The 16,961-nt window shown below is 36.4% G+C and overlaps 1 protein-coding gene across 2 annotated transcripts in view; it reads right to left on the bottom strand.

The window, feature by feature from the left end:
• LOC136036504 (methyl farnesoate epoxidase-like) overlaps positions 1-15,535 on the bottom strand; it is a 77,681-nt gene extending 62,146 nt beyond the window's left edge. The window contains exon 1 of one of the 2 annotated variants that reach the window (XM_065718792.1): positions 15,363-15,535. In XM_065718792.1, the coding sequence (XP_065574864.1) occupies positions 15,363-15,450 (88 nt within the window). In that variant the 5' untranslated portion in view covers positions 15,451-15,535. The remainder of the gene's footprint in view (positions 1-15,362) is intronic. The other variant, XM_065718791.1, reaches the window with a different exon arrangement.
• Positions 15,536-16,961: the final 1,426 nt, after the last annotated feature.

Genomic DNA, 16,961 nt, shown 5'->3' with positions numbered 1-16,961 from the left:
GTTAAAAAAGCTCTTTTTTAATTTAATTTCTAAACGTTTTTAATTAATGCAGGTTTTGAATTTGGCTCACCGTATATGAAAAATTGAAACAAAATTTAAACATATTCATATTCAAATTCAAAAACATATTAATTTTTTCTTTTTTTAACTAATAATAGTCTTTTAATAACCTAAGTTTAATTTTTGTTCCAGTTGTTTAAAAATGACTCCTGAATCACAAAGACTGTTTAATTAGAATAATAACCTCTTTTAAAAGTTAAAAAAGAAACTTTAGCGTAAGAGCGAGCTATTGAGGAGAGGCAACCATCGTCATATACATAATATTTTCTGTTCGTTTTAAGTTTTAATATTTCTTCTTACTTCCAATTGAAAAAACTTGTCTTTTATTTAATTGCCGATCGTTTTTAAATACTGCCGGGAAATCCAACTCCCCCTTCATGGATAATTACCTTCCCCCACGATAAATTTCTCCATGGAAAAATTCTCCCATGTAACTTAAATTAGTGATATTTGCGGAAACAATTTTATATGGCATAGCAACAGAACGGCCAAAGAGGTCAAAATTACTACTACTACTACTACTACTACTACTACTAATAACTCACTGCAGCACCAAGCCGCCTGCCAACACAGCTGCGCACGCTCCTCCTCCAACCTAATCTATTTAAAGCCTCCCTCTTTACATCCTCCCAGGAAATTCCCATTTCCTTTAAATCTTTATTTATGACATCCTCCCAACCCAGACAAGGACGACCTGCTTTCCGTGTAGCCCCAGACGGTTGGCCAAAAAGGACAATCTTCGGTAATCTGTCATCCTTCATCCGTAGAACGTGGCCTAGCCATCTCAACCTTTCTTTCATTATAGCCCCAGAAAGCGGGATTGAACCACACTTTTCGTACAACCTACTGTTTGAAATACGGTCAGTCAGCCGGGTACCCAGAACAGTCCGTAGGCAATTTCTCTGGAAAACATCTAGTAAATTTTCATCTGCTTTTCGGAGTGCCCATGCTTCAGAGCCATATTTGACCACTGTCATCACTGTAGCTTCCAATATTCTAATCTTGGTTTGCAGACTTTTCTTTCTATTCTTCCAAACTTTTTTTAACTGTGAAAAAACACCCAGAGCTTTAGCGATGCTACTTTTAACATCTTCACTACTCCCACCATCTTTACTAATAATACTGCCAAGGTAACTGAAGCTCCCAACCTGATCAATCTTTTCGTTACCTAATGTCACCTGTTCATCTTCACTTATTCCTAGCCTTAGTGACATAGTCTTCTTAACATTAATTTTCAAGCCTATTTTAGCACCCTGAACTCGTAAAACCTCTAAAAATTCATTCATTTTGCTCACACTTTCATCTAATATGCTTAAATCATCAGCATAATCTAAGTCCAGGAGCGTTCTTCCTCCCCATTTGATTCCATGGTCTCCAATTGCCTTTTCTGTGCTCCTTAAGACGAATTCCATCAAAATGATCCATATAAAGGGCGATAGAACACAACCCTGCTTAACTCCTGATTTAATACAAAACCAGTTGCTAACCTCATTTCCTACCTTAACCGCAGCAGTATTATTCTCGTACATAGCGCAAATCACTTTAATGTATTTTTCTGGTATACCATATAACGATAAGACCTTTGTTAACACTGTTCTATCAACAGAACCGAAAGCTTGCTCATAATCGATAAAACTAAGGACCACAGGTGTTCGACAACGAAGGGACTTCTCAATTATTAACCTAAGAGTGAAAACATGGTCGACACATCCTCTACCTTTCCTGAAACCGCATTGTTCTTCCCTTAAAACTTTTTTCTACAGCATGTCTCAGTCTAAAAAGTATCATATTACTCAGTAATTTGCTACCTACAGAGACCAGACTAATGCCTCGATAATTAAGACACTCACTCTTGTCACCTTTCTTATACAGTGGTTTAATTAAGGTTTTCCTAAAATCATTGGGTACCCCTTTTTCAAAAATCATGTTCATAATCTTCAGTAGCTTAATCCTAACCTCAGAGCCACCATATTTAAGAAACTCATTAATCATACTATCAGCACCTGGGGCCTTATTATTTTTTAATCCTTTTAGTACTGTCGCTAATTCTTCCTCACTAAACAAAGCTTCCTTCACATCCAAGGTATCATAAACTTTTTCATTTTCATCTATATCTTTTCCTGCAATTGTATCTCGGTTTAGCACATTCTCAAAATTCCACCCATCTTTCTTTAACTTTTTCCTTATCACTAATTGTGGCCCCATTTTTATCTATAACTGGGACTAGTCCGGATTGGCTACTCCCTTTCAATTTATTAACATGCCAGTATAATGTTTTACTATTATGCCGTCTAGCCGAATCTTCCAGATCCTCAGCAATTTTATCCATCGCCTCCACTTCACATTTCCTTGAGTTCATATTTTAATGCTTTCTCCACTTTCTTTACATTCCTTTTGTTTTCATACGACCTATCACTCAGATAATTCTTATACAAACCCCTTCTACTCTCTATTAAACCTAAAGCTTTTTCACTAATATTCCTAGTTGCAGTCTTAGCACTCTTCCCTAGGACACCATCAGCAACTTCACAAATTGTTTTTCTGAAATTATTCCATCCATCTTCCACATTGTCAAATTTTAAACCCTCAAGTTTAGTACTCAACTGTTCCTGGAATTTTTTTCTCAAATTTTCATCCTGAAGTCTACCAACATCATAACTTTCCGGGAGGGAGTTACCCTTCCGAAATTTCAGCTTTAAATTAACCTTAGACACTACTAGATGGTGATCTTTACTTTTAACATCAATAACGGCACTCCTATACACCCTAGTATCTTGTATTGATCCTGCTAGTCTTCTGTTTACAATAACATAATCAATAAGGTTTGCTGTCTTACCATCACGTGAATACCATGTCAACTTATGGGCCATTTTGTGATCAAACACCGTATTGGTTATAACTAGGTTGTTATACCTACAAAATTGCAAAAGCCTATAGCCATTACTGTTTTCTTTTCCTACAACAAATTTACCTAGGCTAGGATACCATCTATCTCTATTTCTATCAACCTGGGCATTAAAATCTAATAGCAAAAACACCATATTTCTACCTGGTACCCTGTCTATTTGCTCCTGTAACTGTAAGTAAAATTCATCTGAGTCACTAGTATCTCCATCAGTTGGTTCAATGGGGGCATGTACTACTATAACTGATACCCCAAACTTTTTAGTCATAAAATGAGCAATTAGTATTCTATTATTAATACCTTCCCAGCCTAAACAAGACTTAGCAGCTTCCTTATTCATCATGAGCCCTACTCCCTGTCTATGTACCCCATCCTTCCTGCCTGAGTAAACAAATTCTATGTCACATAATTTCATGCTTCCTACCCCTGGGATATGAGTTTCTAAAATTCCTAATAAATCCAGTTCAAACCGTCTGAATTCGTCAGTCAAAATGTCGATGCGATAGTCATTTTTTAACGTCGTAACATTCCAAGTTCCAATTTTCATGTTCTTTAAATCTTTGAAATTATTTTCTTTATGAAAATGAAAGTCACAAGCTGAGCAATTCTCAAATACTGAAATGAATTAAAGAAAAGACATTTAAAAGACGTACATAATAATTTATGTTCGTTTTAAGTTGGGAAAAAACTTGTTTTGTTTATTTAATAACAAACACAAGCCGAACACATACAATATCTTTGGTTTATTATCACACAAAAATCATAGTCACGAAGCTGCTTACGACAAAATTAAATACTAATGGCTAGAAAACAACACAAACAAGTTATTGCTTATATTGACCGCTATATAACGAAATTCTGTTCCAATTCTCTAAGAATAACCCCTGAATCACAAAGTCCGTTTAATTAGGATAATTAAATCTTTTAGAATTAATAAAATTACTTTAGTGTAAAAAGCGAGGTATTGAGGAAGGGCCGAACCCCCTCATATACGCAATAATTTCTGTTTGTTTTAAGTTTTACCGTTACTACTTACATTCAGTGGATAAAAACTTGTTTTTGTTTAATATCTAATTGTTTTTTTAAAAAATGCTGGGAAATGAAGCGGAATTCAAGGAAATTCTCTTTCTCCATGAAGAACTCCTCCATTGAAAGATTATCCCACGTAACCAAACCCCCCGACCCCTCCCCCCCCCACCAGAAAAAATCCCTCGAAAACGTCTGTATACTTACCAATAACCAATACTATATGTAAATAATGGGCAAAATTCATAGCTTACAGCCCTTCCCCTGGGGACTGTGGGAGATCAAGTCGTCCTCAAAGATATGGTTATTAGAGGTTTCGACTACCTGAACGAAATGGCTATTAAAAAGGGCACTTTTTAAAGGGCACCTTTTGAATGAGGGTTTTGAGAAATTCTAATACCATTGGGCCAACAAAATCACCACTGGGACATAAACAACAAAAAACAAATAAACATGCATCCGTAATCTTTCTTCTGGCAAAAAATACATAATTCCAAATTTTTGCGGATAGGAGCTTGAAACCTCTACAATAGGGTTCTCTGATATGCTGAATCAGATGGTGTGATTTTCATGAAGATTCTACGAGTTTTTAGGAAGTACCTTCCCCTTCTTTTTTCAAAAATAAGGCAAATATTCTCAGGCTCATAACTTTTGATGGGTGGGACGGATAACTAGATCATTAGCCTGCATACGTCACCAGCCACCCAGACAGGTGTCCAATGCATTCGATTTTCACTGAATAAAAGGAGTGACCAGTTATTATAGTACTTAATACTGAATAAAAGTCATGACAATTACATAAAAAAATATTTTGTCTTTTTGAATCTATTGCTAAGTATTTTGGGTATGCATAAAGACGATATTAATAGAATCGTATATATTTTAGGCGATGATATGATCCTACAACCTCCAAGGGCTCCAATACCCCTCCCCAAATGTTTTTCCCCTCCCCTTTTTGGACTTGGAATTTATTATAGTGGCATAATGAGAGACAAGCAAACAGCCACTCAGACAAACAGGCATAGTAAGAGAGAGAGAAATAAAAACACATAAAAACACAGTCAACGCATAAATACACAAGGAAAGAGACGAAATGCGCAAACATCTCACTCAGACTGACATGCATAGTGAAAGAGACAAGCAAACAGCCACTCAGACACACACGAATAGTGAGAGAGAAAGTCCGTTGATTTTGAATTAAAATAAAGTAGTTGTTGACATCAAGCCATGGATAATTATAAAAAAGCCAAGACAGATAGTCCGATCGAGTTAGAGGCAAATCTGGCATAATCCCTTATTAGGAACGCATAAAAACACTGTCAGTTCATTTCTTAATAGTCAGACACACAAACACACTAAGACAAATACGGAAACATGCCAACACCTGCTCAGAAACACCAGCGTAGTAATAGAAAATCAACAGCCAATCAGTCACACAGGCATAGTCAAAGAGAAAAAAACACCTACTAACATACAAATTAAGACATAACAAGAGCTAAGAGCTCTTATGGCACTTGTGACGAAGTAGGAAGAGCCAAGAGCTCATATGGCATGAGCTCTAGCAAAATTCTAAGAATTAATTGACTGATTTAAAAGAAAATCAGAGGCTCAAAACCAGTCAGGATTTAAAATAAGAGCTCAAAGACACGAAGTCCTCCTAAATATCAAAATTCATTAAGATCCGATCACCCATTCGCCCGTTAAAAATACCTAATTTTTCCTCTCCCTTCAGCCCCCCAAATGGTCGAATCGGGGAAAAAGACATTATCAAGAATTTGTGCAGGTCCCTGACACGCTTACCAATTTTTATAGTCCTAGCTCGTCCAGAAGCAACGAACTCAACAATGCACTGGGCCCCATGACTCCCCCAAAGAGAGCGGATCTAGTCCAGTTACGTTAATCACGTATCTAAGACATTTGCTCACTCTACCCACCAAGTTTCATCCAATCTCTCCACTCTAAGCGTTTTCCAAGATTTCCAGTTTCCCCGTCCCACTCCTTCCAATGTAGCCAAATATGGTCAGGATTTAAAATAAGAGCTCTGAGACATGAATTCCTTCTAAATATAAAATTGCATTAAGATCCGGTCACCCGTTCGTAAGTTAAAAATGCCTCAATTATTTTAAATTTCAAAGTTAACAACCCCCCCACCCCCAACTCCTCCAAAGAGAGCATATTCAGTCCATTCATATGAATCACGTCTAAAATAATCACGTCTTGTGATTATTCTTCCCACCAAGTTTCACCCAAATCTCTCCACTCTACGCATTTTCCAAGATTTCCGATTCCCCCACCAACTCCCCCCAATATCACCAGATACGATCGGGATTTAAAATAAGAGCTCTGAGACACAAGGTCCTTCTAAATATCAAATTTCATTAAGATCCGATCACCCATTCGTAAGTTAGAAATACCAGCCCCCAAGATAAAGCACTGGTAATCCCCCCAACTCCCCGAAAGAAAGTGGGTCTGGTCCAGTTCTGTCAAAAGCGTATCTAGAACTTGTTCTTATTCTTCCCATCAAGTTTCATCCCGATCTCTCAACTCCAAGCGTTTTCCAAGTTTTTCGGTTTTCAAGATTTCTGTTTCCCCCCTTCAACTCCTCGAATCATAGAGGTCAATGCTCTAGTTATCAGCCCTGTACTACTGATAGTAACCGGTTATGCTTAAGAAGTTACCGCATGACATATTATAGCAACACTACTCATGACCTCATTTAGTGATCTATTTTGGTTACGATTTTGAGAAATTGAAAAGAAGATTGAACTCCCGACTTTTCTAATTTTGTAAGGTATATATGGTTTTCTAAGTTTCCAGTTAACTTACTCAAACTGTAAAATTCCTTATTAACACATTTTCACTGTCAATGGTACTTGAAACATTCAATACAGGCTAGGCTAAGATTATAAATTTCTTGTGAAGATCAAACACTTCGTGGTAACGAGCCATAAGGAGAGAAGCAGCTCAATGGTAAACAAATATATATATATATGTATATATATATATATATATATATATATATATATATATATATATATATATATATATATATATATATATATATATATATATATATATATATATCAAAACAATCGACTTATTATCTTGATTCAAAAAACGTAATATTCATTAAAATTCGTGCTACCCATCAAAGGTAACGGGACTGAGAATATTTGCCGGATTTTCGAAAAAAGTGGGATACCCCGAAAATTCCAAGAATTTTAATGAAAATAGTACCTTACGCTTCAGAGCGTCAGATAACCTCAAAGGTTACGAGCCTGAAAATATTTGCCTGATTTTCGAAACAAGACGGACGTCCAGAAAAGTCAAAGAGTCTTAATGAAAATAATAGCATACAATTCAGTGCGTCATAGAACCCTACTGTAGAGGTTCCAAGCTCACATCTTCAAAAATGCGTAATTTTTCATTTTTGGCTAGAAAAAAGATCACGGATGCGTTTTCTTTATCTATTTCTTTCAGGGTTACTGTGTCGAACCAATTGTCCTAAAATATGGGGAGTGAGCTCATTATAACCGAGATTAAACATTCTACTGCTCTTTTTAAGTAACCAAACAATTGGAGGGCAACTAGTCTCCTCCAGCACCCTTTCTTTGCCAAAACTCGTCTGATCAAAATTTTAGTATAACAATTTTGTCAGAATAGTTAAAAGGCGCAATTACTATGTCTCCGGAGATGACACGATTCCAAGGAATTAGCAAAGGAAGAGCCGCGAGTTGTGAAACTTGACCATTGTCTATGTATAATATTTGTTATAGGGCAGTGTGCCGACATTATTCAGGGGGAAGATTTCCTGGGGTAGAATTTTCTAAGGGGAGAATTTCCTATTGGGATGGAAGTTCCAGGGGGTGCAATTCCCAGGGGAATTTGCACACTGGAGGAATTGGCTGGAATCCACAAAAAAATCATTTTATTCGTCTTACCTTCTCGTTGACGACCCGTTTTACATGTGTAGATGCTTTGGGGGAATTGTCCGGGGGAAATCTTCAGCGGAATTGGAATTCTCTGGGGGATTCTTACGTGGCAGGTGGAATTTTCCGCGGGAAAAACCTCCATGGGGAATTACCACCAAAAGAAACTTAATGTATCTTGATTTATATTGCCGATAAACACGTTATATTTTTATTTTTCTTCGTGAGACTTATTGCATGTTCATTTTTCTCTTCGTAAAGCTTGTAGATTGATTTTTAACCTCGTGAAACCAGTTTTGTTCGTGGAACTTGTCGTGTGCTGATTTTTATTCATGAAACTTAATTTATCTTGATATATTTCTACATGACATTTGTTGCATGTTGGTTTTTTCTGAGTGAAACATGGTTCATGCTGAATTTCACTCGTGAAACTTGCTGCATGAGGATTATTTCTTCAAGAAACTTAATATATCTTGATTTGTGTCTTAGAGAAACTTGTTATATTTTTATTTTTCTTCACGAAGCTTGTTGCTTCTTGATTTTTCTCTTTGTGGAACTTATACATTGATGTTACTCCTCGTGAAATCGGTTTTGCTCAGGGATTGTTGCTTGATGATTTTTATTCGCGAAAATTAATTTTTTTCAATATTTACTCCGTGAAATTTGTTGTATGTTGATTTATTCTTTTGTGAAGCTTGTTTCATGTTGGTTATGCATGGCGTATCATCTAACCTAAACAAACCTACCGTGTGTAGGTTAGGTCGGTTGGGTCAGGTTAACCTAATCTAGCAGCATGTAAGAAAAGACGGACAAGTTTAACCGAAGAGAAAAATTGACACGCAACAAGTTTCATGAGGAAGAAATAAGAACATAAGTTTCTCGAAGAGATGAATCAAGATTCGTTAAGTTTCTTGAAGAAATAATCCACATGCAACAAGTTTCACAAAAAATAAGGTATATTAAGTTTCAACAAATTATAAATCAAGACACAACAAGTTTCACGATGAATAATATCAAGATAAAAAAAAGTTTCAGAGACAAAAATCACCACGCAGCAAGTTTCATAAACGAAACCGGTTTCACAATAAATACCATGGTCATTTTTTATAAGGTTATTTTTGTAAGAAAATATGTGAAAATGTTTTAGAAGTGATAGTGTGCGTCTGAGGGGGGAATAGTGTGGCGCAGTGACGTGAATTGATATGGTTTAACATGTTGAGGGTGGCTTGCGAAAACACGAGTAATTGGATTTAAAACATATTTTTAAAAGAAAAAATGTTAAAAATGTCCTAGAAATGATGAGGAGGGGGTGCCAGAGGGCACCATAGAGACAGTAATAGTGTGACACAGTGGTGTGAATTGACATGATATATCACAGAGGGTTAGGTTGCGAAAATATGAGCGAATCGATTTATGCATGATTTTCAAACGAGAAAATATCTGGAAAATTTCTTACGAATGATGAGCGGTGCTAGAGGGTGCCATAGGGCCAGGAATAGTGTGGTAGAGTGGCTTGGATTGACATGGTGTATCATAGAGTTGGTTGGCTTACGAAAACAGGTTAGTTGGCTAACCAACCCATAAGGGTTGGCTTACGAAAACACGAGTCAACATATTTAATGCATGATTTTTATAATGAAAATATCTAGAAAACACCTTAGGAGTGGTAAATGTGTCACCAGGATACCAGGGGCCAGCTACATGTTTCCACGGTGGTTTGAATTGCTTGGATTAACATGTTCTGCAGCTTAAAGTTAAGCTGGGAGGTGTTAAAAGAATTGTTCGGCTGGTTTTGGACTGAAATCTAGCAACCAGTCAAAGAAATGAGGCATTTTCATTAAGACGTCCCAGAAATAACTCTTAATATGGTCTAAATATATCTCTAATAACAACCCTCCTCCTCTAGAATTCCTTGCAAGGGTGGGATAGCCAAATATTGTTACGATGGCGTGAATATGCATAGTCTTGGGTGGATGAAAAGCTTCATATTTATTAAGGTCTCTCAGAGAAAACTCTTAATATGGTTTGAATTAATCTCTAATAGCAACCCTCCTCCTCTAAAATTGTTTGCTAGGGTGGGCCAGCCACATATTGTCACGGCGGCGAGAATTCGCCTAGTCTTTACTGAAAACGCGTGATATTTTCATTAAGGCCCCTCAGAAACAACTCTTAATATGGATTAAACTTATCTTTAATAACAACCCTTCCCTCTGGAATTGGTTATTAGGGGGATGGGCCTGCCACATATTGTCACAGTGGCATGAAATATGCATAGGCTTGACTTCAAAAAACGAGGCGTTTTCATTAACACCTCTCAGAAATAACTCTTAATATGGACTAAATTTATCTCTAATAACAAGCCCCCCCCCCTCTGAAATTGTTTACTAGGGGTGGAGCAGAACAGATTGTCATGGTGGTGTGAAATATACACAGTCTTGGCTCAAACAAACCTGGTATTTTCATTAAAACCTCTCAGAAATAACTAAATTTAAAAGATGTCTGTTTTTCTTGCAGGTGCGTCTAATACATTAATAAAAAACGATGCATTTTCATTAAGACCTTTCAGAAATACCTCTTAATATGGCTTAAATTTACATCAAATATCAACTCTCAACCCCTTCTCTCCCTAGAATTGGTTGCTGGGGTTCCTACCTTTCTTTAATTCTTGGTTTCATTTGCTTACATTTTATCCTGCACAAGTTTTTTCAACGTTTTTTTTTCGTTTGTTGCGTTTTAACTGCCTTTTCTTTGATTTCTTAGTTTATAACGTTTTTTATTAGTAAGATTTGTATGTATCTAAACCTTCATTCTCTAAATTTCTTGTTCCAGGATAATTCTTCAATACGAGATCATTTTCAAAATGAAATATCTAAGGCTAATGCTATCTAACATCTCGCTGAGTCAACAGCCAAATTAACCGGTCTAAATCACTTTAGAAAATTAATAACGCTTTAACATCCATGTGCATCTAATATACCAAAAGTCAATAGCTTTGGGATGCTTATGTGCTCTCATGTGGAAAGGGTTGGAAACATGCGAACAATTTAGTCGTTCAAGTAAAAGGGACAGGGGATTCTGCTTGCGCGCAATAGGTTATCATGTAGAAAGCATCCTCCAAATCGTAATATTAGAAAGGCTTTCAAAGTCCACCTGTCTAGCGCTCCATTTCATTGAGAGGAAAGTCCCTGAAAAAAACGTCTTGAAAGAAAATGAAATCCCAGGGAAAAAAAATACTTGAAAGAAAAAAAAACGCCTCAAAAGAACAATAAAAACTGAAGAAAAAATCTCTTAAAATATTATATAACACCCTTGCGTGCTCCTTCATTACGTAATACCCACGTGTGCGCTGGCATTACGCCATTCCTATTAAATCTAGCAAGTCTCGTAAGATTACGTCACTCGCTAATAAATCTATCAAGTCACGCAAGATTGTGGCACATCCAGCGTGTGCACCGTCAATATGTAACACCGAAATCTGTGCCTCCCTCAGTTACGAGCAGGGATCCCCCATGGGCCCCTTGAAACCTGGCATTTCAGGCGAAATTGCGTCTTCCTTAACACAAGTAAACATTCCCCTGTTACATGACATCCAAAGAAATCTTGAAACACCTTGAAAAACATCTTGTCGATGAAATTGGATTCTAGGCCCCCCTCTATGAAATTAGATGTTAGACCCTCCGTTAGAATTGGTTGCTAGGGCCCCACTGAGATGACTGCTAGGGCCCCATCGGAATTGGATGTTGGACTCACGGTGAAATTGGATACTAGGGGCCCGGTTGAATTGGATACTAAGGTCCCCGGTGGTTAGCTTACGTTAGGCATGCAGTGTAATGGGATCCTATTACCCCCCGTTGGAATTAGATGCTAAGGCCCCAGTGAAATTGGATTTTAGGGCCCCTTTTTTGGATTGGATGCTAGGGCCATGGTGGTTATGCTAGGGGCCATTAAAATTGGTTGCTATGGACCCGTTAGAATTGATCGCGAGTGCACCAGTAGAAATGGTTTCTAGGGATCCTGGTGGAATTTCTCGCTACTGTCCAGCATCGTGAATGTTCCCAGTTGCGGGCCCTGGAGTTTTTTTTAAGAAAAATCACTCTCTATCAGGTAACAAGCCAACCCTATTACGTAAGAACCAAAGAAATCCTGATTTGGAAGGCCCCTGAAGGTTTTTTAAAGAATCAAAGAAAACTATTGTGTGACAGACACTTGTATCTCTTAGAAAGACCTCCTAATTACGTAACAGAAACCTTCATTTCGGAGAAAACATTCCTTATTGCCTAACATGCACCTGCGTCTCGGAGAAAATGTTCCCTATTACGTAAAATGCATCTGCATCTCTAAGATTACATTTCCTATTACGTAGCATGCACCTGCGTCTCCAAGAAGTTGAAAGAATATGTCGGGTCCGGGATTCGAAGGAATAGGGATGACTTTAAACTCATTAACCGTTACTACTAATGATCACTATTATTAATAGTTACTAAAAATATTAATTATTAGTTATTATTAATTTTTAATGATTACTTAATAGTAAAATGTTACTGCAAAAACAAATTTACAGGAATTTAGAAAGAAAGACTAAAATTCTCAAAAATGGCGTGAGGTTGGAATAAAAGGTGCACCGCTGGAATTATGGCGGTCGACAATCATGAACAAGAGAATTACAGTCTCCCCCCTCCCTCAAACGAAAAAAAAACACTTTTTGCATGGGAAGTACCGATGAGTCTCTTTGTTTTCTCTTCTTTTATCTCGGCCACTAGTGGGACAGTAGAACACGATAAACAGCTTTTTAAGGGCTCATTTGAATAAAAATAATTTTCTGCAAGATCCCTTTCTTGAACTAATTTGAATAATAAGACAAGATTAATGCAATTTGGCTCCCCATTCAACACTTTTCCCAAATAAAAATTCACAATACTGACAATTGCACACCAGCCCCCCTAACGTCATGGTATAGCCCTAGAATATCTGCAAAGTTTGCTGATTTTGTTGACTTACATCATTTTTGTTCTTATTTATCATTAGGGGTGCCAATCGACGACATTTAATGGGGAGGATTTTTCACTTAAAAATAAATAGGGATATAAAAAAGACATTTTTCAAAATCTAGTGGAAGGGTTAGTTGTTTCTTTTTTGTGTTTTTCTTTTATAACAATACCAATAAATGAATTTTCAAAATATAGAGGAGGGATACAAAGTCTAGTTGGGATAATAACCCATCCCTTTAATCAGCACTCTTACCAACTGTTTGATCCGTGTACCATATAATTTGAATTTTTTTAAAAAAATACGGTACTTTTGCATTATATGGTACGCACTTAAGAAGTGAAGTTAGGTTAATTCTAACGAAATAAACAAAAATATGATGAAAATACAATACTTCATTAACGAAAGTATGAAAACTACAACAGAGTTATGACAGACGGGCTGCATAAAATGCATTATATCATAACACCGACCACTCAAGTTGTTGATCTATTGACGCATTTTAGAACCGGTTTTTTTCTTAGTTTTTTTCAGCTTAGCTTGGGTCAAGACAAAGAGAAGTGACACAATAAATGGGAAACATAATTTGAGCTATATATTTGCATATAGGGGGGGGGGGTAAAGTATTTGAATACTGTGAAGTCAGAAGACAATTCTTACCTCATAATATGCAGAATAATTTTACAAAACACATTAATGTGCAAATATACAGCCCAAATTTGTATCTAAAGTATTATATTTTTATCATACTTAAATATATTTTATTAGGATTGAGCGTCAGAGAATCAGGTTCCATTATGATGAAGAATATTAGGTCGGCGCTATCAAACAGTTCCTGGTAACGAACTGTAGTAAGGAGCGACCCGGCTCAATAGTAACCGAAACTCTAAAAAAATGGAATTTTGATACCAATAGTTGCATCAAAAGAATCGCATTTTAAAGCTGATTTTAAATATAAGCTTTATAAATATAAATTTAAGCTTTAGTGTAAAGAGCGAGGTATCGACGAGGGTTGAACCCCCTCATATACGCAATAAAACATACGAATATAGAAGCTCGTTACGTAAGTTAATTCGTAAGTTACGTATATTTTTTACCAATGAAAACGTTTGTAAAAAATTAAAAGTTCTAGTTGCTTTTTTAAGTAATCAAAAATTGGAGGGTCTCCTAACTAGGAACTAGGCCTCCTCCCTCGCTCCTTTTCTCTCAAAATCTTCCCAAAAATTTTCAAAATTGCAGTTAACTAATATGCAAATTTCGTTTTAATTATTTATGTGTGGAGAGCCAAGATCAAAACAAGCATTAATTCAAAAACGTCCAGAAATTAAATAAAAAAACAAGTTTTTTTAAATGAAAGTAAGGAGCAACATTAAAACTTAAAACAAACAGAAACTACTCCGTATATGAAAGGGGCTTTTCCTCCTCAACGTCCCGCTCTTTGCGCTAAAGTTTCTTACTGTTTTAAAAATAGAGTTAAGACAAAGAGTCAAACTTTAGCGTAAAGAGCGGGGCGTTGAGGAGGAAAAGCCCCTTTCATATACGGAGTATCATCCAAGTACTGCTTTTAGTAAGTCGTTTAGATATGAGGAGTATGTATACAGGTAAAAATGCTCGGAAGAGGAGCAAAAACTGACATTTCCTTGGAAGAAGGGAAGAGCCTAAGTCAAAAGATGAGCCTCTTTTGGGTAAAATTCTAGTTAAATGACTTCTTGCTATCTCGGAAAGGGGTTAGGTTAGGCAAATGAAACTTTCAGGGATGGGTCTAAAGGCTAAAGTATAATTGTTTTCAGGTTCACAACTTTGCTCAATCTCAATTTATAAGGTTTTAAAGATATGCAAATACATTTCCTAAATAAAAAAAAAACAAAACATTGATATGGCTCAGAATTCTGCTCAAATTACAGGAATTGCATTTTCAGAACTAAAGGCAGAGAAAAAGCAGCTGGTAACTGAAAATTAAAGTAAAATGTGGTAAAATTCTAGTCCATTGACTTCTTACTATCTTGGAAAGTTGTTGGGCTTGCCTGTAGACACATCCCTGAAAGTTTCAATTCTCTAGCCCAACAACTTTCCAAGATAGCAAGAAGTCAATGGACTAGAATTTTACCGTAAAATGTTGTTTTGTCAAAATTTCAATAGGTATAGACCTGTCATGTAGGCAAATTTCAGGACTCTCTAGAGGGAGAAGGAGTGGAGGTGGGTACTTTAAAATACTTTTGCAGGACACACTTTGGCCAGTAGAGCCATCCCCAAAAGTTTCATTTTCCTAACCTAACCCCTTTCCGAGATAGCAAGAAGTCACTTAACTAGAATTTTACCCCTCCTTTGTACCCTGCCATAAGTCAATTTTTAATTCCAATAATTTCTTATATATTTTAAGCTTTGGATGGGATCATGTCCCCTATCTATTCCGATAAATAAAATCAGCTATAAAAACCTGTCAGACCAACTCGTACCTTTTTCAGAATTGCTCCCTTTTTTCAAAAACTTCACACACCAAAATATTAATAGCAAACAGGCTAGAAACGGTTGTAACAAAATCATGCTGATATCAGTCCAACCCTTCACATGCTAAGTGACTGGTATTTGCATAAATGATAGTTCTCGTAGGATTCCAGGGGGTTGATCAACGTCCGTACTTGATCTGACGCACAAATACAAATATTTATCATAGCTATCTATTGCACTTAATTTAACGTTCTTTCTATTAATTTGAAAATATGTTTCCAAAAAATGAAGACTTTCAAAGAAGAGTAAGGAGTTGTATTTAAACCTAAAACTCGCAGATATAGACGCATAAAAATTCATGCAAATAAAATTATTGTCAAAGAGAAAACGAGCACAAATTAAAATTAATAGTCACACGAAACATAAAAAAAAACAAACACAGCTGTAAATAAAAAAAATTAATCCTAAACATAGAGCAATTAAAATAATAATGAAGGCAAGCTAAAGATGAACAAATAGTACCATAAACAGGGGTAGGTTTCCTGTCTCCTAAACCTTGCAAATACTAGGACTAGGTTTGAGCTAAGAGGTATTTGTATTTTGAGAAGTATGTGTTTTATTTACTATAGCACCAACAACAATGCGACAAAAAAATAATAGCATAGGTCGAATCTGTGATATTTTACTGAAAAGTGTTTGTGTTTACTGAAGTTTTGTGTCGTGTACATTGTTATTGCCATAACACAAACATCAGTGTGACAAAAAATAATAATAAAACAGGTCTAATCAAATAAGTGTCGTCCTATCTTCTTACCCCAGGGGTGCCATTTGGTCTTGGGTGACTAGTGGGTAGAAATTACCTGCCTTGCTAGATTTTTGACCCCGGCCTCCAGATTTTGAAAAAATACCTTTTTCTGTTTTTTTTTTACTTTTTTGGGTTGAAAAAAAATCTTAGATTTTGAAGATTGCATTTCCTCTCCAATATTTCTTAATTTGGCACCCCTGCTCTTCTCTTTCAATCCCCCTGAATGGCTTGAGTGTTATTTGCGTTTCTACCCCGATGAAATGCATTTTAAAAAGTGTAGTTTTTATTTGTCAAAATATCGAAAAAAGAAAAGAAAAACAGTCTAGAAGAGCTAGGCGACAGGCGTGCAAAATTTTTAAGCCAGATTAAAAGAGGCACGTTTGCAGTCTCTCAACAGAAACAAGATAAGGCATCCTCCAGATAAAACATCTAATCAAATTGAAGCATTACGGATGGCCGCTAGCAATTCAATGATTTACAAAGACAAGATACCTCATTAAGCCTCTTTCCACTTGATATAAAAAGGCTAAAAGGATCTTAAAGTAATTTAGCAAAGAGAGATAGGGGAAAATGAGTTATATTTGTGGGTGCGCAGTTAGAGAGAGAGGGAAATTTGGGAACAGCTATTGCTGTTAATACCAATTTTATGAAGACAGGCAGTGTTCTCCATTCCGAAACCGATGGCTGGCCAATTAGGAATGTATAGGACACTCAAACAAGTTCAAAAATGGTTTTACTGGCTAGTGATAAAACCGATGTACAGAACTTTTGTTGTGAGTGTAGCCTCTACCGAAAAAATAGA

This window comes from Artemia franciscana, chromosome 15, assembly GCF_032884065.1.
Source record: "Artemia franciscana chromosome 15, ASM3288406v1, whole genome shotgun sequence".
In the NCBI taxonomy this organism is placed as follows: Eukaryota; Metazoa; Arthropoda; class Branchiopoda; order Anostraca; family Artemiidae; genus Artemia; species Artemia franciscana.
The sequence above is the reverse complement of the archived record's forward strand: the minus strand, read 5'-3'. Positions and strand labels throughout refer to the sequence as shown.